At 44.3% G+C, this 24,994-nt stretch overlaps 1 protein-coding gene across 1 annotated transcript in view; it reads left to right on the top strand.

The window, feature by feature from the left end:
* Window positions 1-9,562, top strand: part of LOC309553977 (NXPE family member 3-like) — a gene marked incomplete at its 5' end in the record, with an annotated part of 49,630 nt that extends 40,068 nt beyond the window's left edge. The window contains 2 exons of the mRNA XM_082255496.1: window positions 6,496-6,711; window positions 9,018-9,562. Of these exons, the coding sequence (XP_082111622.1) occupies window positions 6,496-6,711; window positions 9,018-9,550 (749 nt within the window). The 3' untranslated portion in view covers window positions 9,551-9,562. The remainder of the gene's footprint in view (window positions 1-6,495; window positions 6,712-9,017) is intronic.
* Between the last annotated feature and the right edge of the window lie 15,432 nt (window positions 9,563-24,994).

Below are 24,994 nucleotides of genomic sequence, written 5' to 3'. Positions count from 1 at the left end.
TTTTTCAAATGCAAGCATTGTGCCTGAATCTGACTTGTTGTCAGCCTCTTGCACTCCCTGTACAATAGGGCTGGAGTAGGAGAGGGAGAAGCAGCAGAAGAAGCCTATCAGTTCCTGTGCTGACATGAAGCATGCTGATAGGTGGAGAAAGCAGAGTAAAAGAGAGATGAACCCATCACTTTGCTGCTTCTCTTTTCACTGTCCAGTCACAGGCGGGGGTGGGTCCAGGATGACCTAGGCACAGAAGAACTGGGTTGAATGATGCTGGCCATAAGACCAAGGGCATCTAGTGGCAGAAAAAAGTACAGTGGAGGATATCTGTGGATCGAAGATGAATGTTATAGAAAACACTGTTATTGTTATTTGATGTTTTAATCAGATTTTATTGTTATTTTGTAATATTTGGCTGGGGTTCTGCTTTAAAGAATAACTCCAGGCAAACAGCTACATACAAAGATAAAATACAATGCATTGAAAAAGTATTAATACCCCTTGAAATTGTCCACTTTTGTAATTTTACAACCAAAAATATAAATGTATTTTATTGGGATTTTATGTGATAGACCAACACAAAGTGGTACATAATTGTGAAGTGGAATGAAAATGATAAATGGTTTTCAAAATTTTTTTTCAAATAAATATGTGAAAAGTGTGGTGTGCATTTGTATTCAAAGTCAATACTTTGCAGAACCACCTTTCACTGCAATTACAGCTGCAAGTCTTTTTGGGGATGTCTCTACCAGCTTTGTACATCTAGAGAGTTACATTTTTCCCATTTCCCACTTCTTTGCAAAATAGCTTAAGCTCGGTCAGATTGGATGGAGAGCGTTTGTGACCAGCAATTTTCAAATCTTGCCACAGATTCTCAATTGGATTTAGGTCTGGACTTTGACTGGTCCATTCTAACACATGAATATGCTTTGATCTAAATCATTCCATTGTAGCTCTGGTTGTATGTTTAGAGTCGTTATCCTGCTGAAAGGTGAACCTCCGCCCCAGTCTCAAGTCTTTTGCAAACTCTAACAGGTTTTCTTCTAAGATTGCCCTGTATTTGGCTCCATCCATCTTCCCATTAACTCTGACCAGCTTCCCTGTTCCTGCTGAAGAAAAGTATCCCCACAACATGCTGCTGCCACCACTGTGTTTCACGGTGGGGGTGGTGTGTTCAGGGTGACATACGGTGTTAGTTTTCCGTCACACATAGCGTTTTGCTTTTAGGCCCAAAAAGTTCAATTTTGGTCTCATCTGACCAGAGCTCCTTCTTCCACATGTTTGCTGTGTCCCCCACATGGCTTCTCACAAACTGAAAACGAGACTTTTTATGACTTTCTTTCAACAATTACTTTCTTCTTGCCACTTTTCCATAAAGGTTGGATTTGTGGAGTGATACTAATAGTTGTCCTGTGGACAGATTTTCCCACCTGAGCTGTGGATCTCTGCAGCTCCTCCAGAGTTACCATGGGTCTCTTGGCTGCCTCTCTGGTTAATGCTCTCCTTGCCCCGGCCTGTCAGTTTAGGTGGACGGCCATGTCTTGGTAGGGTTGCAGTTGTCCCATACTCTTTCCATTTTTAGGTGATGGATTGAACAGTGCTCCGTGAGATGTTCAAAGCTTGGGATTTTTTTTATAACCTAACAACTTCTCCACAACTTTATCCCTGACCTTTCTGGTGTGTTCCTTGGCCTTCATGATGCTGTATGTTCACTAAGGCTCTCTAACAAACCACTCAGGGCTTCACAGAACAGCTTTATTCATACTGAGAATAAATTACACACAGGTGGAGTCTATTTACTAATTAGGTGACTTCTGAAGGCAATTGGTTCCGCTAGATTTTAGTTAGGGGTATCAGAGTAAAAGGGGCTAAATACAAATGTGTGCCACACTTTTCAGATATTTACTTGTACAAAATATTACAGTTTATCATTTTCCTTTAACTTCACAATTATGTGCCACTTTATGTTGGTCTATCACATAAAATACAAATAAAATACATTTACGTTTTTGGCTGTAACATAACAAAATGTGAAAAACTTTAAGGGGTGTGAATACTTTTTCAAGGCACTGTATATAGTAAAATATATGGTAACTATTTTACCTGCCAAAGGAGTTTTTGTCAATCCAATTCTGCAATTTGCACAGCTTTGTACCACAACACAGCCCCACCTTGCAGGGCAGGAGACCTGATTTTTCTCTTGCATAGTTCAGTAACACTGCCTCCTCCTAACCCCCACCTGTGACTAGGGGATAATGTCACTTACCTGATCAGAGGCCGAAGTGATGAGAGGGCTCCCCTTGCAGCTGAGTGCAGAACACCCCTGAAGGTGATGACAGTAGGTGCTGCACCTAATGAAGCACTGGTTGCCAGCTGCATGGCTGCCTGATGGCTTCTGTTGAAGGGTCTCCCTCCGAAGGCAGAGCCAGACCAGGATGACGGTAGGCTAGATGACGCTTTGGATGAGCAGGTCATGTCTGAGCAGCAGGCTAGAGCAGAATGCATAGTCAGGAGCCAGTACCAGGGTCATATACAGAGGATCAGTAAGAAACAGAAGATAATCAAAGTCAGGAACAGACCAGGGTCATACACTGGGAGAAAGCAGAAGCAGTCCATGAGAGCAAGCTGAGGTCAGGGCCAGGAGAGAAGCTATAGACAGGTCCAGGGAACAAGCTGAGTCGGTAACAGGTAATCCAAGAGTATAAAGCACACAGGATACAGGAAGCCGACAATAAACCAGCAACTTCTAAGCAAGAGTGCAGTCCTTATAAAGGCCATTGGGGGCCAGTAACTAATGCAAGCTCTGTGCGCACAAATGTGCACCATCGCGCATGATCTTTAGCTAAACATCTGCGCTTATTCCTGCACACATTAGTGTGGCCATATTAAAGATTGGCACATCTGCCAGGTGTATGCCTATTCAGGTTAGCCCATTGACAGATGATCTCCTGGTTTGGTCCAAACTGATGTTGGGACTGAATTGTGCTTGCTTAGAGGTTTGATAGGTGGCTGAACTAAATGGGTGTTCGGTCAAGCCGATCCTCTGGCTCCAGCTGGAAATGATGCATTCAGCATAGCCATTACTACTGATGCTAAATGAGGCAACTTTCCACTGGGGCTGGTTGTTAGGGAGACTTTTCCCTTTTCCATCATTGCCTGGCTTACTCAGCTGTCAGCCAGGGATTTCCAACCAGGGATTCATGTCATTCACATTAAGTGAATCATGATGAATTATGCCCACCATTCTGCCAAGGGAAAAAAAAACCTGTCAAAAGGTCCAATCCCAATAATTGCTGACTATGAGTGACAGCTCCCAGGTGACGCCAAATTTGGACATGGCCATACTTGTTCAATTATGTCACTGGGAATCCTCGTGGTGTCACTGACCAAATATAGTCATATCTGTATTTGGTCAGTGGCATCATTCAGCGAGCGAGTGCTGGCACTGAGTGTGTTGGTGTTTTTTTTCTATCAGTGGGTCATACTTTTTTTTTTTTTATAAAGGATTGTCTCAGAGCCCATTCACACTAGCGTGACTTGTGAGGCAACTTGTGTTGCCCCAGGTAGCTTGACATAACAAAAGCAATGTTAATCAATCAGTGCCGTCTTAATTGGCACTACTGAAGTTGCTCCGACTTCAGAAAAGGGTCCTGTACTACTTTGAGGCGACCTGTGATCCGACTGTCCCATATACTTCAATGGGAGTTGCCTCCTTATCTTAATTGACACGACTTGTTATCAGACTTTCCAGGAAGAAGAAAGAGATTAGCCAGGCATTCCCCACAGACAAAGTCGCCTATCATTTAAGTCTCTTCAAAGTAGTGCACAAGTCTCTTCCAAGTCTCTAAACAAGTCTCTTCAAGTCACGGGGCGACTTTCTGGTAGTGGTAGTGTGAACCGGCTAAGTACCAGCATGTTTATTTACTGTTTGTTTTTATTATGTGGATGAAGTTGAAACACACACCTATGGAGGAACCATTCCTGTTGTTAGAATCACAAGAAAAAAAAAATATTCTTTATACAGCCCCAAAGGGGAGAGGAATATTATAAAGTGGGACTTTAAATGTGCCAACAATAGGAACCAAAAACTGCCACACAAATAAAATCCAAACTCTTTATTACAAAAATGAAAAGCTAATCGTTAAATCTCTGCACTACATCACATATTAAGCCATATCACATTGATCAAATCCACAGTTATAATAGAGACATGCTTGGATATTTCAAACCACAATTACTTATAACATATAGACCAGTGATGGCGAACCTTGGTGTGATGGATCTTAGATACCCCCGGTGGGCACATCCGCCAGACCGGTGTCTCCTGTCCTCCAAACGCACCCACAGCCTGCCGATTAGCCATACCCAGCCCGTAACCCCTCAATCATGAGAAAATCCACACAGGTGTTGAGGGTTAACCATGCAGAGCTTAAACTGTTTATTAAATTCCAAGACATACAGTTTTACACACAGCTAGGGACACTCCCCTTAGCCTTGCCAAAGGGGGGAAGGGGACAAGGAACAACCAATGGGGACTGAACATTTGTACATTGAAACAGGCTACAGATAACCTAATGAGATTATGGTAAACAGGCAGTCCCTCAATACACACCCCCTGCGGAGAGATGTCTCCAGTCCAGACCATCGTCTATGTGTTATGACTCAACACAATTAGACACAGCAACAAGAGGGGCGGGGGGGGGGGGAGAGAAGGGCTGTAGCATTACATTACATTACATTAACTCAATGCCAGCATGTCTCCAGGTCTCCAGTATCTTCTGGCCCAAAGTCTGTCGGTAGGAGGCACGTGTACAGTCCCTTCCAAAACACACAGTGACAGTGGGTTCTGTCACACTTGGCACCCCAGATGTTTTGGAACTACATTTCCTATGATTCTCAACTACACTGCAGAATGTAGTTCCAAAACATCTGGGGTGCCAAGGTTCACCATCACTGATATAGACACTATAAAGGAGGCATGCTGGATCAATACGTTTTGCTTACAGTGCTTCTTCAGGATCGAAAGATAATATGGCTGTATCAATTCAATTACAAGCATAATAGGAAAAAAAATCATATGTTACCATAATATAATTTCACAATTATATTCCAATCAATACATCAAATCATATTTCAGAGATGGTGGAAAGAAGAAAGAGGGAGAGGAAAAAAACTAAACAAAGCACCACCACACGGAATTCCTAACCAATCTCCCCCACCCCCCCCTAGAGAGGATCCAACCATCCCGCCCCAGAAGTGCCCCTGAGAGAGGACACACAAAGAACAGCTAAGGGAAGGTCATGGGGGAGGTGCAAAAATAGACCCAGGCTAAAGCTAAGACCCAGCCAATGTGGGGAAAGCCATACATGCCTTACCTGCAAGATAGTAGAACATTAAACCCAACAAGATATGGGATAGAGAAGAACCACAAACTCCATGGGTAATCTATATATCTTCTATATATATCCCCCCCAATAGCAGGGACCAGCCCACCTCCAACCCTGTTCATGCCAGAGGTGACATTGGACCACATAGAGTGTCCCGCCTAGCTACTTGTGTCTACTGGCCCGATGATCTGGCAGGGCATGGGGGACAGCTGGCCCAGGTGGGACAGTCCAAGCAATTGGGGGGATATATATGGGAGAGTGATTGGTGGTTGTAACAACACACACTCCTGGCAGAGGAGACAGATGCATGGGATGCATTTGAATGTCGATAACGAGCCCAGTCTTCTTGTCCAACATCAGTAACTGACTGCACAAATACCCTTTTGATTGAATGGGCAGAAATTTCCACAGATACACTCCAAAATCATATGGAAAGCCTACTTAAAAAAGTGGAGACACAAAGATGGGCTTTAACCCAACTTATTACTCATGGTTTTGGAAGCTTGTATAGATGTGATGGTCATGCCATATAGAATAATTTCTAGGTTTGTTGGCAAGACTTTTATGATCACCACATAAGCAATAAACAAAACACTTTGCGACAATATTCTTACAATGTATTAATGAATGAAGTAGGTTTGCAGGCTTCATCCACAAAATAGTCTCCTAAATGGAGCCCGAGATTCAGTAAATATTTTCACTCATCAGCCATGCCTCCCTATTCCATCACTGGGCCCCTGTGTCAGTACAAACTTATTAAAGGTGCATAACCACACTTAAGGTAGGTCAAAAGTAGCTCAAAAACTCTCCTGACTTCCTGTCTAAGAGCATATGCCCCATTCCCACACCATCAGGTCTCTCATGGTGGTTGATCTCCCTTTAAAGTAGCTAAGCTCCTAGTACAGAACGGACAAAATAAAAAAAAAAAAAAAAAAAAAAAAAAAGCTTCTTCATGTAGTACTTTAATATTTGTAACAAAATAAAAACACAATTACACCTAAAATATCAAATGTAGTGAATATACTAGCACTTAAAAGATGGGACATTTGGGTTAGAGTGACCCTTTCATTTGAGTTTTGTCCATATTGTGTCTTTTTTCTCCCCCACTATTTTGCAGCCCTCACATCCAACCTCCCCCCATGTAAGCCTGGCCTGGAATCTCCGACGCCATCGGGATATTACTATATGAACACCTGGATCAGTTTGACATGCTCAGCAAGACATTTCCCTCTTCCAGCTGATGCCTTGGCATGCCTTAAAGGGAAAGACATCCACATGTTTGGAGACTCCACACTGCGTCAGTGGTTCGAGTACCTGGAAAGGTTCATCCCAAGTAAGGTTTTATCTTCTTCATGGTATTTGTGTATTTTCTTTGCAATTTTGTAATAGGTTTCCCAACATTTCCAGAACAGACCAGAGTCTTCATGAGGCTGCAGTAAACTCTTTCGCTGCAACTGATGTATGGCATAAATTGGGGGGGGGGGGGGGGATTTAAAAACTGAGAGCAAATTTACTGAGTGTAAATCTGAAAAGCCAACTGTCACAATGAAGGGATCAGGCAGCTGTACAGCCACTCAATCATTTCCACACACCTCTGGTACATTTGTCCTTCCCCCTGCATGCACCCCTGTCTTGTTGCCTGGGCTCTGTGCTCCCATCTGCAGACCTGGTATCGGCATGGTGGGTGCTGACACATAGAGGAGAGGGAGACCAGGGAACGTCTGTAAGAAACTAAACACAACTTGTATTACGTCACTTCCAGGTTCTGCTCTCACTTTCCCTAGCCACTGTGGTTGGGGAAAAGGTTAATGGAACGTGATCTGCACTCAGTTTGCTTCAATGGAGGGCAGATGGGACATTAGGTGTTGAAAACCCCTGATGTCTTATTAGTATTATTATTTTTAGACCTTTTAAACCCTCTCTTCCAAAAAATTTGATCTCCCCCACATATTAACGAAAACACATGCATCGGGGGGAACATAAGTGCAAATATGTTGATTGTGCAACACATTACATATCACCATGAACAACAAAGATAGAGCAATGACTCTAGGCCCATTATTTATGATTATCTCTAAAATGGTGACCTATCGGGGCTAAAGTGTTGCCTATGGAAGATTTGGGGTACCAAAGTCACCATTTGACTGGTGCACACAATTTGATGGTGGTTCTAAAGCCTATTACCTGCATTCAGGTAAAAAATGTTTAGCCATCACTATCACCCCCTCACTTCTTCCTCCCTCCAAAAGACTTACCTCACCTGATCCAGCGCTGTGCATGTCTGCAGCAGCTCTGACTTCTCTCCCTACACTCAAAACACAGACTGAGAGCAGCAGGAGCCATAGGTGAGCCATAGGTGAGCCAGGGGAGGGGGGCGAGCTGCACTGTCTGTGACTGAGGAGGAGGAGCTGGCGAGGGACTGAAGAAGAGGAGGCTCTGGGTCGCACTGTACCATTGCACAGAGTAGTTAAGTATATCATGTTTGTTATTAAAAAAATTAAAAAATAATAATTTACAGTCACTTAAAGCCTTGAGATGTTGGGTATCTATTTACTCTAAATGCTAATTTCCTGGATCTCATGTTTACCCCCTTGGTTCATTACTTAGTGTTAAGCTAGCAACATACAGGCTAAAAATCTACCAAAAACGGTAGGTTCGGCAGTTACTTGCCAACTTTCAAGCCATGTGTAAAGCTCTCACGACTGGCTGGCCAATGGCTGCAAGCACTGACCTGTGTGTTCTGGCAGGGGAATGTGCCACTGTCAGAACACAATAGCACCGCGAGGGAGATCACTGTACTAAATCGCACAGTTAATACAGCGAACTGCTCAGTTTTTTACATTCAGCCTGCTGGGTTGAACAAAATAAAAACTGTGCATGTGTGTACCAGGCTTTATAAATACTTTGGGGTTGTTTTACTAAAACTGGAGTGCAAAATGGCGCAGCTGTGCATGGTAGCCAATCAGCTTCTAACTTCAGCTTGCTCAATTAAAAAAAAAAAAAAAAACCTGGAAGTTGATTGATTTCTTTGCATATATGCATCAGATTTTGCGTTCTCCAGTTTTAGTAAATCAACCCCTTTGTATATACAAATAGGGTGCCACACTTTACTTTGAGTGGCATGGCAGGGTGAACATGTGCAACTGGGGGGGGGGGGGGGCCTATTACATGTACTTAAAACTCTATTTTCACCTGGTGACAATACTCACTCACTATTCTGTACCTATGAAGGAGCAATTTTGTCAACCTAGGACAGGAAATCACCTTCCCTCTCCTTATCTTACGAGAACAGGGGAGGTGTTCTGTAGTGCACAGAAGTGAACTGCGTAGGGCTGTTCACCATGCATTAGATAACTGCAGAGAGCCCTGGACAGAGCTGTATTTCCAGCAAGATCAAGAGGTATGTTTTTGCACAGAATAGATATCAAGACTCTTTCAATTCTATATTTAACAAACCAAAATAAGAGAAGTTCACTCTTAAGGTTTACATTTACTTTAACTTACACTTTGCTTTTCATGGGCAAACCACAGAATAATTTTGAAGTTGATTTTTTTGTTACTCTCCCTGGAAGAGGGCAAAAAAGTTAAGAACTGGTGTCCAATAACAAATGCATTTTACCTCTTTCCTTTTCTCTTTAGGTCTTAAGAGAATTGATCTACATGTAACTTACCAATCAGGTCCTTTGTTGGCGGTGGAACCCAGTGCTGGTTTGGCCTTACGATGGCGCGCTCATGGACTCCCCCTAAGGACAATGAAGAGCATGGTGGCTGACCTGCATTATGAAGCAGCAGACCTGGCTAGGATTAGTGGAGGGCCTCAGACTGTAATTGTGATAACCTTATTCGCACATTTCACTACTTACCCTGTGAAGGTCTACCTGCAAAGGCTTGAGAGAGTTCATCATGCAATTAAATCTCTGCTTTTCCGTAGCCCTCAGACCACTGTAATAATAAAATCTGCCAATACAGGGTCTAAGACAGTACATCTCAGTGACTGGTTATCCCTTCAGTTGGACATTTTATTGAGGGCAATCTTCAAGGGAATGGCGGTCACCATTATAGATGCTTGGGATATGACATCCTGTCACTACCTGCCCAACAATCTCCACCCAGGTCCAGAAGTCATTAAGAATGAGATTGACCTTTTGTTGTCTTATGTATGTCCAAAATAAGACAGTACCTTCACAGGTCTCTTTGCAGTGAACAGAGTGGCAGAGGAGTGAAGGGAGAAAGAGTATACTGTAAACTTTTTATGGGGCCAATATTATCCACTTTCCGCCTGCCCTATAGGCGTTTGACATTGGGAAAGTGGCTGCATTATCCCGACCGGACGTCATATGACGGCGGCAGGATAATGCGCTCTACGCGCCCCCCGGGGGCGAGCAGAGCGGCGATCGGTGATGCGGCGTGTCAGTCTGACTCCCCGCATCTCCGATCTCGGTAAAGAGCCTACTGACGTAGGCTCTTTACCATCTGACCAGCCCTGTCCAATCACGGCTGGTCACATAGTAAACAGGAAGAGCCGTTGATCGGCTTTCCTCAGTACGTGCCGGACAGGCACGAGTTTAGGAGCGCCGATCTGCGGCTCTCCTGACGGGGGGGGGGGGTCTGCGCTGGTAATCAGATCATTGATTACCAGTGCAGACCCTCGGGGGGGGGGGGGGGGTGCCACTAGAACCACCAGGGATGCCCACCCATGACCCCAGGGATGCCCACCCATGACCCCAGGGATGCCCACTATGGCCACCAGGGATGGCAATCAAGGCTAAGGGAGCCCCCCAGTGCCCTCCCCATCAGTGCTGCCCGCCAGTGCCCTCCTCATCAGTGTTGCCCACCAGTGCCCATCATTGCCATCTATCAGTGCCGCCCACCAGTGCCCATTATTGCCCACCAGTGCCGCCTATCAGTGCCCATTAGTGCCCATCAGTGCCGCCTATCAGTGCCCATCAATGCCGCCTATCAGTGCCCACCAATGCTGCATATCTGTGCTACCTATCAGTGCCACATATCAGTGCCTATCAGTGCCGCCTATGAGTGCCACCCCTTCAGTGCCACCCCATCAGTGCCTCCTCATCAGTGCCTGTCAGTGCAGTCTCATCAGTGCTCATCGGTGCAGGAAAAAAACTTATTTATTTACAAAATTGTATAACATAAACAAAAAAACTTTTTTTTTTTTCAAACTTTTCAGACTTTTTTATTTGTTTAGCAAAAAAGAAAAAACCTTGCGGTGATCAATTACCACCAAAAGAAAGCTCTATTTGTGGGGGGGAAATTACATAAATTTGGTTTATGTACAGTGTTGCATGACCGCGCAATTGTCATTCAAAATGCAATAGCGCTAAAAGGTGAAAATTGGCCTGGGCAGGAAGGGGGTCTAACTGCCCTGTCTAGAAGTGGTTAAATCAAGCGTGCTAAAGGGGTAAAATACTTTAGGGGTTATGATTCTCAATCCTTCTTTTTCATATCCAGATTTGGCCTGCTTGAGGGTTGTAGTTTACGATTGAAAAAGCTGCTTGTCTGAGCTACTGACCTTGGTCAGAAGAAAAGTCCCTTTTATATACTGAACAAAATTATAAATGCAACACTTGTTTTTGCCCCCATTTCCATGAGCTGAACTCAAAGATCTAAGAAAACCGGGATTCATCTGTGAAGAGAACACCTCTCCAAAGTGCCAGAAGCCGTCAAGTCGGTTACGAGGACGAACTGCAGTAAGGTCAAGACACCGATGAGGACGACGAGCATGCAGATGAGCTTCCCTGAGATGGTTTCTGACAGTTTGTGCAGAAATTCTTTGGTTATGCAAACCGATTGTTGTAGCAGCTGTCCGGGTGGCTGGTCTCAGACAATCTTGGAGGTGAAAATGCTGGATGTGGAGGTGTGGTAAACTGGTGTGGTTACACGTGGTCTGCAGTTGTGAGGCTGGTTGGATGTACTGCCAAATTCTCTGAGACGGCTTATGGTAGAGAAATGAACATTCAATTTACAGGCAACAGCTTTGGTGGACATTCCTGCAGTCAGCATGCCAGTTGCACGCTTCCTCAAAACATGCAACATCTGTGGCATTGTGCTGTGTGATAAAACTGCACATTTTAGAGTGGCCTTTTATTGTGCCCAGCCTAAGGCACACCTGTGCAATAATCATGCTATCTAATCAGCATCTTGATATGCCACACCTGTGAGGTGGATGGATTATCTCGGCAAAGGAGAAGTGCTCACTAAAGCCCCGTACACACACGCAGATCGTCGTCATACAAACGTCGGCGGACGAAAGATCTGCCGATTGTATGCGTGTTAGTATGGTGCCTCCGACAGATGTCTGCACACAATCCGCGGACAAGAGTCTTTCTTGCAAACATGAAAATTTTTGTCTGCAGACACCAGAACGGACGATTGTTCGCCTGTCAGTACAGAAATCAGCCGACAGACCGCAGATTTGCAAGACTGGGCATGCTCAGAAAATAAAAAACACAGGGAAAGTTAACCATTACATGACATCACTTCTGCAGTCAGCTGAAGTCTGCGGACAAAATTCTTGTGCTGTCCTTGTGCTGTCTTTGCACTTTTCAACAGACACCGACATCCCGGGGAGAAAAGACGAACATTTGTATGACGACGATCTGCGTGTGTGTATGGGGCTTAACACAGATTTAGAAAGATTTGTGAACAATATTTGAGAGAATAGGGCCTTTTGTGTACATAGAAAAAGTCTTAGATCTTTGAGTTCAGCTCATGAAAAATGGGGGCAAAAACAAAAGCACATTTATAATTTTGTTCAGTGTATATCCATGTTGGATCACATTTTCTATAAGAGATGCAAACCTAAAACCAAAACCAAAACATTAATATTCCAGTTTAACAGTTCTTACTTACTTATCTTACTTAAATAAGGTGTCTGCATTCATTTTCTTTTTTTTCATGTTTTTTTCACTGTATTTTAACCTGGTAATCCTGCAAATAACACCCTTCCTGTTCCTTCGTAGCTACACCCATTTTGCCATTCCATCTGTGGAGAAGGACATGGTTGTCACACAGGCTGGTCTTCAAACATGCCTTCTTTTGTTCATCTCCATTACATGGTGGATTGATGATGCTAGTGGTTTACCAAATAAAGATACGTTTTGTCATGCTTTTATTTAAACCACTTCAATACCCCTTCCTGCCCAGGCCAATTTTCAGCTTTCAGCGATGTCATGCTTATTTTTAATTTCTTTTTTTAACAGTAGGGTTTACTGTATTGTGTTTTCCAAAAACCACATTACAGTATGAAGCAAAACAAACAGAAAATAAAATAATGTAAACATTTTTTACTGACACATAAGGGAGGTTACAGAGGTGAAATCCTAAGGTACCAAGTCATATTAAAGAGGTTGTAAACTCCGTTAATTTTTTTTTTACAAGCTGAAAGAGAAAGACATAATGAGCTAGTATGCATCGCATACGAGCTCATTATGAAATACTTCCCTTAGAACGAGCCCCCGCCGTGCCGTCCGCTCACCTCTATGACGGGCGACATGTCCAGTCGCCCGTCTTCCGGGATCTCGGCATCCGGCCATCTTATTGGCCGGAGCCGCGGTGATGTCACTCCCGCGCACGCGCGCGGGAGCCGACAGTCACGGGTCTCTGAAGAAACGGCACCAGCGGCCGTTCCTTCAGAGCGCATGCGCTAGTGACGTCACTGGCTGCATGTAAGGTAAATATCTCCTAAACGGTACATGTTTAGGAGATATTTACACTACCTATAGGTAAGCCTTATCATAGGCTTACCTATAGGTACAAGCAGTAGCGTCACTATGGGGGGTGCGGGGGGGCGGTCCGCACCGGGTGACACCCGCCAGAGGGGTGACACCAGCCCGGGATGTCTCCCCAGCTGCCTCCAGTCTACACTTCTCACTGTAGTGTATGTACGGAGTACACTGAACTAAAGCCGCCCCTCCTCCTTAAGCTGTGATGTTTACTTCCTGTGTACACAGAGGAGGAGGGGGAGGAGGCACACCACGCTGCTGATTATGGCATTCTCTGTCAGGATAGAAGAAGAAGCGTTAGTAGGACAAGGTAAATTGCAGGTAACCCTTGCACTGCTGGCACATTATAACTGGAAGGATTGTTCATGTTCTTTTTAACTTCAACAAAATTGAACTTCAACAGTATTTTATGTTTTAGGAGAGTGCTGCTGTAATATACCATGTACTATGTGTCCAGTCTCTTGTAAACTACAGAAGCATGCTCCCAGTCTCCATTATCCCCTGTACTATAATGTATGTGGAAAAGTGCACTGATAAATGTATGTGAGCTGCAACCAAAGATCCAATAGGAATAAATAGTGATGAAAAAAGTCTGGTGCACTAAATGGTTACCATCATGAACAAGTGTTATGTGATACCAAAACTGGACCTTATTAAACAATTGTGATGATTACAAAAAATAAAATACAGAGTGAATAAATATTCCTTGAAAGAATATTACTTAACAGCCGGTTCACATTTGTGCAAGTGCGGCGCTCGCATGTAATATCGGAGTGCACTGCTCCTTCATTATATGCAATCGGCTGTGCGGTGCGAATTCAGCCATACACTTTGTATGGCTAAATTCGCACTGCACCCGCAGTAAAATCGCACAGGACCCTTTTTTTGAGCCGCATCAGGATCGGATCGCACAGCGGTTCACACTTGTGCGATCCGATCCTGTGCAAACTGTAAGATCGCACTGCGATATGCGATCAAACTGGAGGTGTCATTAAGATTACATTGACACCCCCAGCGTATCGCATATGGCAGTGTGAACTGCCAAGGGTGCGTTTGTGATGCGGGAACAGGCTGCGAATTCACAGCCTTCCCGCATCGCATAAGTGTGAACCAAGGATAAAACAAAATTATGCAATTGTCACACACAATAATAAGTCCAAATGTGAAAAGTGCAATAAATCCCAAAATAAAGTCCAATTAAAATCCACAGGTGCTGAATGTTGGGAGGTGAAATAGTGGTGAACTGGTATTCAGAAGTGACGACAATTGTGATACAAAGTGAAGGTTTCCCACCACCTCACAGATTTGCTTCTTACCAGAATTGGGTTGGTAAAGGGCAGATAGCAGAAAAATCGGTTCAAAGGGGAACCTCTGTGATGAAACCAAGAGGGAGTGCTGTGCTGAGACCCACACCTATATATAAAAGGGCTGCTTACCAGATCCCAATTATTTCAGGCTATTGGTTATTATGCAGACTCTCTGGAGGTCATATGTAAAGAGGGACTCCTGGCGCTCCTGGCATATAGCTCAATCCGAGGTCCTTTTACTTCTTGATGTAGGATCAGTGGGAGGAGCCACTTCGCCTGGTGGGGAAGTCGGTATTTGAATTACCTGCGGTAGACGGAGATCTGATACATAGGAGACAATGAGAAGTGTAGGTAGTTGGAAGTTGACCGTCATATCTTAATCCTGTCCATGTGCAGAGAGGTAAGTGGCATTCCCACCCCTTGCATTTGGACCGATTTTTCTGCTATCTGCCCTTTACCAACCCAATTCTGGTAAGAAGCAAATCTGTGAGGTGGTGGGAAACCTTCACATCCCATTTGTATCACGATTGTCATCATTTTTCACATTTGGACTTTTTTATTGTGTGTGACAATTGCATAATTTTGTTTTAAGTAATATTCTTTCAAGGAATATTTATTCACTCTGTATTTAATTTTTTGTAATCATCACAATTGTTTAATAAGGTCAAGTTTTGGTATCACATAACACTTGTTCATGATGGTAACAATTTAGCGCACCAGACTTTTTTCAACCCCTGTACTATGTCCGCAGTCTTCTGACAACCCCTGTACTATGTCCGCAGTCTTCCGACAACCCCTGTACTATGTCCGCAGTCTTCCAACAACCCCTGTACTATGTCCGCAGTCTTCCAACAACCCCTGTACTATGTCCGCAGTCTTCCAACAACCCCTGTACTATGTCCGCAGTCTTCCGACAACCCCTGTACTATGTCTGCAGTCTCTGATCATCTCCTGTATTATTTCCACATTCTATGACCATCTCCTGTACTATGTCTGCAGTGTCTGACCATCTCCTGTACTATGTCTGCAGTGTCTGACCATCTCCTGTACTATGTCTGCAGTGTCTGACATCTCCTGTACTATGTCTGCAGTGTCTGACCATCTCTTGTATAATGTCTTCAGTCTCTGACCATCTCCTGTATCATGTCCACAGTCTCAGACAGTCTCTTGTATCATGTCCACAGTGTCAGACAGTCTCTTGTATCATGTCCACAGTCTCAGACAGTCTCTTGTATCATGTCCACGGTCATTGACAGTCTCTTGTATCATGTCCACGGTCATTGACAGTCTCTTGTATAATGTCCACAGTCATTGACAGTCTCTTGTATCATGTCCGCAGTCTCTTGTATCATGTCTGCAGTCTCTGACCATATCTTGTATCATGTCTGCAGTCTCTGACCATATCTTGTATCATGTCTGTAGTCTCTGACCATCTCTTGTATCATGTCTGTAGTCTCTGACCACCTCCTGTATTATTTCCACAGTCTCTGACCATCTCTTGTATGTGGGAGGAATTTTGCCCTTTCCTTACCCCTACACTGAGTTACACACCCCTGTCTCCTGCACTCTTTGTTTTGTACTCCTGATTATTTTTTTTTTATACATTACACACTCCTGAGCCCTGCGTTCTGTGCATTATGTACTCCTGGACAATGCTCTCTGTGTGTATCATGTACTCCTAAACCTGGCACTGGCTACAGCCTTCTGTGCATTACATTCATCTAAATCTTGAACCCATTGCATTACACACCCTGGACCCCTGCAGCCTGTGCTTTGTATCCTAAACCCGTCACTGGCTGCAGCACTCCCCAACCCCTGTGCTCTGCTTTACACACTCCCGCACTATATACACAATACTGTACATTATATACTTCTCACCAAAGTCTTCATTGTCTCAACAGTTGCTGGTTGCTATGCAGTCGCTGACTATTTTATTGAATTTATTCTTTAGGTAGGCTCAGACAAAACAATCAAAGCATATTTTATAGGTACAAGGAAGCCTGGGTTTTGTTTAAACATATCCCTTTAGCTCCTCCCACAATTTACAGCGACCTAGCATGCCGCAGAACTTTTCACTCCTCCAGTGTCCCTCATTCTGAATTTCAAAGTAGGGAGGTATGATTAAGCAGTGACAACAGGCTCTTTTCCTCGCTCAGTCCACCAGAAAACAGGTAGCGAGCTGCGGGCTGTCAGTTTATCTTCCCCACTTCCCCCCCCTCTTTTCTCCTGTCAGCAGTGCAGGAGAAGAGAGAGCGGCTCTCATCTGATTGCCGCCTAGCTTACTGCCCAGTCTTTTTCCCTTCCCATTGGCCACCGCTCAGGGCCAATCAGAAGAGACTAGGGGGGCATCATGGGACATGTAGTCCCGGAAGATTGGCGGCCCCATTTGTAGTCCACAGGGAGCAGACCATAGCCCCCAGCATGCACTCTGCTACGGGGAGAGATTGAGGACTGGGAACCTGGGAAAAAGCTGAGGGAGGGAGTGCTACACCATAAAGAAAGGACTGTGCTGGGGGAACTCAGAAAGAGCCACACTGCCCAGCACCACCAGAGAGAGAAAGACTTTGTCATTGCCAGGGTACAGACGGGCTACATTACTGACCAAAGTCAGCCTGGTCAACCCAGAGGGAGCGAACGTATAACCAGAGGGATCACTGCTGCATTTTTGCTGGGTCTGGCAGGATGGCCTGTCAGCCATTATCCGTTACTGCTCCTAGGAACTGAGCCATTAGGAAGTGCCTAACCTGCTATCCTCTAGGCCTTAATGACCGTCGCAACCTGCTACAAAAAACTCCCAACGCTGAGCTGCTGCCCGGCCCGAATATAGGGGGGGGGGGGGTGACACCATGTTTTACCGCACCAGGTGACACCAACCCTAGTGACGCCACTGGGTACAAGTGTCAGAGGAAGGTTTACTTCCTCTTTAAGTGCAGACAGTGGTACATATCAAGACACATAATTCTCTTGTACGGATCCATTACTTGCTGTTTTGAGAGCCTACAATAAATCCCAAACTCTTACCTGCCACTTCTTCCCAGAAAGCCTTTAGGTGGGACAAGACAATACCATGTGTATGAAAGTGCTCTCCGAGACATGATATTTAGGGCAAGTAGATTCTACATTGGGATATATAGAGGACAGCCTTCATATACCCTATGAAGGAACTTCCCAGTTAAGGAATTTCTGATTGCGTCACATGACGTCAGAAGGGGCGGTGCCCCCGGGGGACATAACCTGGTGACCCCACCCCCTGCCTATAAAAGAGCTGTTGAGTTCGGCGGGTAAGCCGCAGAAGAGTCTTTCAATTTTTTTTGATTTTTCGGGTGCAGCAGGCATCGTGATTGACGATGGAAATATTTATTTATTTATTGTCTTTGAATAAAGGACTTGTCAAAAACTGTCTTTTGTGTGTGATTTTTTTGTATACTTTTTTGGTGAATGGGTATGGGTACGATGTACCCAATACCCATTAACATGGAGGGGCGGCGGGATCTAGGGGCCCCCCCTGTTAAAGAGAGATTCCAGATTAACAATAACATTGGCGTCTATGGGAAATACTGGTCAGCATGGCATGGCACTGCTCCCGAACTATAAGTGACAGGGACATCAAACTTGGGGAGCACCGAGAGGGGACACAGGACTACAACATATCCATACATTTTAAAAGTCCACTGTGCCTGTACACTGCACTAAAATAACAAAACACACTATCCGCTAACTACCTGCTTCATCTCTATTGTCACATACTATACACTCCTGCCCTATAAGTGGCAGCCTTATACAGTGTGGGGCGTGGGCTTAGCCCCTGAGCCATGATTGGCTAAAGGCACCCTGCCTTTGGCCAATCATGGCTCTGCCAGGACTTTTATCTGTAGTTGGCCAAAGCATGCAGGTCAGGTGCATGCTTTGGCCAGTCATCAGCAATCAATGCACTGCAAAAGCGCAGTGCATTATGGGGCGCTCATCAGCGAGTGAGCTTCCCACCCAGCGCCCCATTTGTTTGTGTGTTTAGCGAACACATGAACAGCTGATGTTCGAGTCGAACTTACATTCAACTCGAACATCAAGCCAATCACTAATATTAAATGTTTATCATTATTGTACCAGTTATATCTCTATTATATATATGACAGACTTTGAAGTTTGAATATGACAGACAGACAGAAATTTGAATATGTTAAAAAAATAAACCTTTATTTTACAAAACGATAAAGCATAAATAAAGGGATAAAATCATCTCATAAAAAAACGCAAAGAGCAAGGGTTGGTCAGCAGCAGGACCAACCCCCATTTGCTGCTACAAAACTTGGATGCGGTGGACGGCCCACCGCAGCAGCTCTCGCATGTCTCCAAACGATGGATCCATCAGCACTGGGGAGAAAAAGAGACAAGATAATTACATGGAGGCAAAATGCATAAACAAAGAAATCACAAAACCACTACATCAAAAACTAGGCACTGTAGCATATTTGCCCTGTTTTACATACATTCTTGCTCAAACATGATAGATTGCTGGTCTAGTCAGATTTAAATGCTTATTCCCAAAAAATGTTTAGGGCACATGTAAGGTGAATTCATGGCCAACATGTTGACATTTTTACGTTCAATCTCCATGGATATATCTATGTTGGGAATGGTGTTCAATTCAATCCACACAGGGTCTGAGTTTCCTATTGACCTAATAGTTTGATTAATCAGGTGTGTTGGAAGGGAGGAGGCCGAGCTCCTAATAAGCTGAGGTGTGTTGTTGCTCTGCCCCACACACATTTACTTTCTACACTAACAAATATTGCACATTAGAGTAAAAACACAGTTTACTTACCTTCACCAACTTGGCCATGTGTCTGGGTGGCAGGAGAGGATGGTCTCTGCATAGACTCCCCCTCCTCCTGCCATGAACCTTTTATAAAAAAATGTAACTCAAATGTTTTTGATTCCAGGGGTTAAGCATTTAAGAAGACACACAATGTTGAAGCCAAGCCACCCCCATGTTTAATGGTTTAAACACCAGGACAAGATGAGGTTAACATGGTGTAATATGGGGGACCATTAGCTCAGTGGCAAATGCATTTTTAAAGGCATTCACGTCAGTGAGCACTTTGGTTTTGGGACATGGCAGCCCATTGTTATTGAAAAGCAAAACAAAAATTCCATAGCATAAGTTTCCTACGCAGGGGTTCTTTTTCAGTCAATATATGACAAACAGAAAATGGTAGCCCACCTGGCTCTTAAGCTCTCACATTTAGCTTTTCAGTTGCAGTACCTCTGTTCTTTATGCTAGTCTCCAGACCATGAATTCTCTGAAGCCAACAGCTTCGCTCTGGCCTTAGTCCTCAGGCCGTCACTGGTCTCTTGCAGACACAGTCGTGCTCTGGCTGCCACCTGAAGCCTCTGACTCCTAGAGACCTCCTGTCTCTCTTGAGTGGAGCCATCTCCAACTGGGGGCCCTGAGGTATTCATATACCTCCATTATAATGGCTGTGTGCACTTGAGTACACATCCTGCTGGTCATTCACCAAACATGGACACAGGGTTGGAGATTCCCTCCCACCTAAGACACTATGGAATCTCCAAACTACAGAGCCCCATCCATGTATATCAAAACCTTGAGAAAGCTGCAAAAGCAGTTTTCTCCACTGTACATCTACGCTCTGTAGTTCTGCATGGAGCCAATGTGCACATTCTGTGTGCCTTTAAATTACCATTTTCACAGTGATAGATTCTCATCACATATCCCCCCCTTGTTTTGACCCAGTAGGGGGCAGAAGACACCAGCCCAAATTTTTGATTGGGGCATCTCTGCACCAGCGATAAGCTGCATAGGCCCAATCTTTTTTTCGGGTGTGTTTCCATGCAAGCCCTAGCTTGAATCTTAATGTGGTTCTACAGTTCTGTATCCTCAGCCTTCTTTTATCCAATTCTATCTGAACTATAGACAGGATTTCTGCTGTTCGCTGGTCCACGCTCAGTCCTTCTATTCCAAGAGGTTTGTCCAGTGGTACTATACACGAGCCCTTCACGGATACCGAAAGCTGACCAGGACAACCCCAGACTGCAGCAGCAGAAATGCTTTCTATTCGACTGTTATGAGAAGGTACCTCTGACATTTTTAACCTGTCTTTCCCTAATAAACTTGGTAAAACACCATAAGTTAATTCTATATTCCACATTTCAACATCATAGTCACCAGCACCAATCATTAATTGATCACACTTTCCAAAGTCTCAATTTCTGATACCATCAGTATTGTATTTTAGAGCATCTCCAGGTACCTCAATTTGTACCTCTTTGCAGATGACAGACAAAATTTCAGCTTCTGCCGCATCCATATCCGGCCCTTGCTTCTTATGAGGTCTAGCGGGTGATGCAGTATCCATGCCATTTACTAATCCCTGCTCAGCAGCACCTCAGACCACACTAGCAGAAGTGTTCTCTGTCACAGCATCAGGTGGGGAGACCTCCGTTATCTCAATTAGCTCTCCAGAGTGCCTTCCATACCAAACATTAACTGGAAGCACCCTCACAGGGAACCTTGAGATTACGTGTCACACTATTAAAAAGCACAGTACCAACTTGTTCCACTGGTGATTAATGTTACCCAGCACAGCTTGTACTACGTGGCTCCACTCATTGGTATTCCGCAATACCAACATATCTGACTGGAATTGAGGCACCCAAGTATACAAGGAATGTGCTTTCCCCAGTTCAAGCAGTTCCACTAGCATACTTGTCATTTCAATGCACTCCACATAAATATGAAATTGTCACCTTGACACTCGACATTCAACTGTTGGGCTGTGGACAACACATCTGTCACGCATGCGCCTTTATCCGGTCCTTCTGACTGGAGGGGACCAGCCTTCACAGGCACCAACAGGGCCTCAAACACCAGCTGCCCTGCGATCCCCCTGTCTGGCATAGCAGTTTTTGTGTCCACACCCTTGTTGTATAATATAGCCTTGCCTAACATGCCTATCAATTGTTTTGCCCAACTGTCCCAATCTATTGTGCTTTCGTCATAGGTGCTCTGCAGCATTTGCTCTAGGAGGCACCTGGGACTCTGCAGCAAATACAGTACATTTATCATTATATGGTGATGTAGCACCCTCCTAGGTAGGTGTTAGAGAATGAGTATAGTCTTGGCTCTGAGGAGCAGCAGGTAAATTCTATATTGCTTTCTGCTTAACAGGGAGCAGGATCTGTGAGTTCAGTCTGCTCAATGTGCTCAGTGTGTGATTCATCTGGTCTTGGGGAGTGTCCCCACTGGTCCGATGGGGAGGCACATTGGACAGTGGAGGAAACCTGGCCAATGGGTACACAGGCTTTGATACAGCCCCAGTGAATGGCACAGACTGGTTGTCTCGGTGCATTGTGGGGTGTGGTATAAAAGCCAGGAGCACATGTGCTCGGGGGAAAAAATTGTCTGATACTACAAAACTCACAGAAAAAAAAAACATTTCATTCCAGCAATTTGGAAAAGGGACACATAAAGTATGCAAACCCATTGAGGGTACTTACAGTGGTCTCCAGGCAGAGGGGTGTCCCCTGGGAAGGACTGGCCTGCTGCCTCTTCCTCCCTCCTGTCCACCATGGCTGATGATACATAAACAACAAAATATAAGAAAACACCAAAAAATTGCAGTCCTCCCAGTTTGAACAAGGACACAGAACACAGACATTCACAGTCAAAGTACTTACAGAGGGCCCGAGGGGAAGTGGCCTCCTGCTGCTCCTCATCCTCTTCACTCAGATCTACAGAAAAGAACAGCACAAATTACAAATAATTTTAGGACACAAACATCCAGCTACTTATCCACATGGCAGCAATATAATATGCCCCAACAATTCCGGTTCCAAAGCTAGTAACACATTAGGAAATGTCCATTGGACATTTACTTGGGGCAGGCAGTACATACAGGAACAATGACATCAATGAGATTCATTGTGCATGTTTTGAACCAGGAGGTCACTGTACATCCACTAAAGTAGCTAGTGGCTCACACTTTCAGGTCACTTGAAGCAGCCTGAAGATCATGTGTTCACAATCCAGTCACATTAGTCCAAGCTCCACAAAGCTGTTCTGAAAGCAGGTTATTCAGAACAGTTTTTCTTTGTTTCCCAGTGAGCTGTGTTGTGCACCCAGCTATCAAATACTACCTAGCCAAATCACACCACTTTTTACCAATGCGATTAGGTGTAGCCAAACCCAGATCACTGTCAAACACAGTTGTCAGAAATGTAGCCCATTCAGGGTAGTTTAAAACATTTCTGTTACAATCATCCTCATTTGAAGAGCAATCCCAATTTATTCTAAGGGGAAATAATATCAGTTGCCCACCCTCAAGAGTAGTTGACTTGAGATGTTGCTCTCAAACTGTTCAGACAGAAGTGTTTGGAACAAAATGAGCCAAATTAAAAAAAAAAAAAAACATTATTTTGGCTCCACATTACCCCCAAAATTTAGCGAGTACAAAATTCCCATGCTTCTGCTTACCATCAACTTCTTCAAGGTGCTGCAATGGCTCACTCCCTGGCCCACAAACTTTAAAATGGCAGTCCTCCTCCTCCACTTCTTCACCAAGCAGACTACTGCTTGGTGGCCATCAGCTGTGTCTAGAACAAGAAGACAAAGAGGACTTCATTTACTGACAAATTCTAAAGGAGTTCAAAAGGCTGTGAACACTAGTGATGGGCCGAACACCCCCTGGTCCGGTTCGCACCAGAACATCTCGAACAGGGGAAAAGTTTTAGCGAACATTGCAACCCTATTAAAGTCTATGGGACACTAACATGAAAAATCAAAAATCCTAATTTTAAAGATTTTATAAGCAAATTCTTGCCATAAAACATGTATAGGGACCCAGTTACAGCCCTGGGGGACATGCATCAATGCAAAAAGATGTTTTTAAAACAATGGTTTTTAAAGGAGCAGTGATTTTAATAATGCTTAAAGTGAAAAAATAAAAATGAAAAATTCCTTTATAGATCGTGCCTGAGGGTCCTCTTAATGTGCCTGTAAAGTGGCGCATCTGTACAATGTATGTAGCCCATTGAAGCAATACTGACATTTCTAAAGGAAAACATGTCATTTAAACTTGCTTGCGGCTGTAATGTATTGTCAGCTCCTGGCAATACAGATAAAAAAATGTAAAAAAATGGCTTAGGTTCCCCCCCAGTCCATACCAGGCCCTTCGGGTCTGGTATTGATTTTAAGGGGAACCCAATGTCAAAATTTAAAACAAAAAACCTATATATATTTTATTTTTACAATTATTTTTTTAAATTCAGCTCTCAGCAGGGAAGCCTTAACAACCTATTGACTGTGTGGTAGGCGGGCGCACATCCCGCTAAGTGCCGAGAAAGGTCAAGTGTTAGGCGAGTACCTGAATGGGCGATGTTTAGGCCAAACGTATGCTCGGCCCAAACCGTTCACCCATCCCTAGTGGTGCCTGAACACTGTAACCCCTCACAGTTGCTCTTGCTGGGTGCAGGAACGGGCCCTGCTGTTAAAAATAAGAAACAAACATTGAAATTACATGTACTCGTCATACAGGTGCAGAAAAATTGGGCCTTGGGTGTTGGTGGTGCCTGAACACTGTAACCCCTCACAGTTACTCTTGATGGGCACAGGAATGGGCCCTGCTGCTAAAAATGAGAAACAAACATTGAAATTACATAAAGGGGGAAAAAAGTTGGGCCTTGGGTACTGGTGGTGCCTGAACACTAACCCCTCACAGTTACTCTTGCTGGGCAAAGGAACGGGCCCTGCTGTTAAAAATTTAGAAACAAACATTGAAATTACATGCACCTGTGATACAGGTGCAGAAAAATTGAGCCTTAGGTGTTTATGGTGCCATAAACCAAAAACATTGTTGGAAGCTAGCATAATCAAGGTTCAGGAACAGGATAGGCAGCATAGGCAATCTTAAAGGGATCTCAGATCCCTAGCTAATTCAATCAGTTACATCAGCATTAGGGGCTTGATAGCTGCTGTTGATGCAGGGCTGATTCATTTTTTATAAATGTCAGCCGGTCAATGGAGTCTGTGAGCAGACGCATTCTTTTATCTGTCACAAAACATCTAGCAGCACTGAATGTCCATTCGAAAAGCACACTGGAAGCAGGACAAGCCAGTAGCTTGATTGCATACTAAGCAAGTTCTGGCCAGTGTTCCATCTTCAAGACCCAGTAACCCAGTGGATGCTCAGCTGGAAAGGTCTCCAAGTCTGCTCCTACTCCTAGATAATCCTGCACCATATGCTGCAGATGCTGCTGATAGTTGCTTAAACCTCACAGCTCTGGGCGCTGAGGACTAAAGAATGGTTTAAAGGCATCGGTCAGCCAGCCGCCTTTTCCACCGCTCCTTCTTTGACTGAACGAAGCCTTTAGAAACACGTTGTCCAGAAAATGGTAACCTCCCAGTGCCTTGAAAGGTGTTACACAAATTTTTCTTCAAGGCGTCCTTAAGATGTTTCAGTCTCTGCTCCCTCTGTGAAGGCAGGATGAGTTCTGCAACTTTACTCTTGTAATGTGGATCAAGAAGGGTTGCCATCCAGTAATGATTCCT

The sequence above is a fragment of the Pelophylax lessonae genome (assembly GCF_965119305.1).
Source record: "Pelophylax lessonae genome assembly, chromosome: 4".
NCBI classification, from domain to species: domain Eukaryota; kingdom Metazoa; phylum Chordata; class Amphibia; order Anura; family Ranidae; genus Pelophylax; species Pelophylax lessonae.
This window is presented reverse-complemented; position numbering and strand designations above follow the sequence as displayed.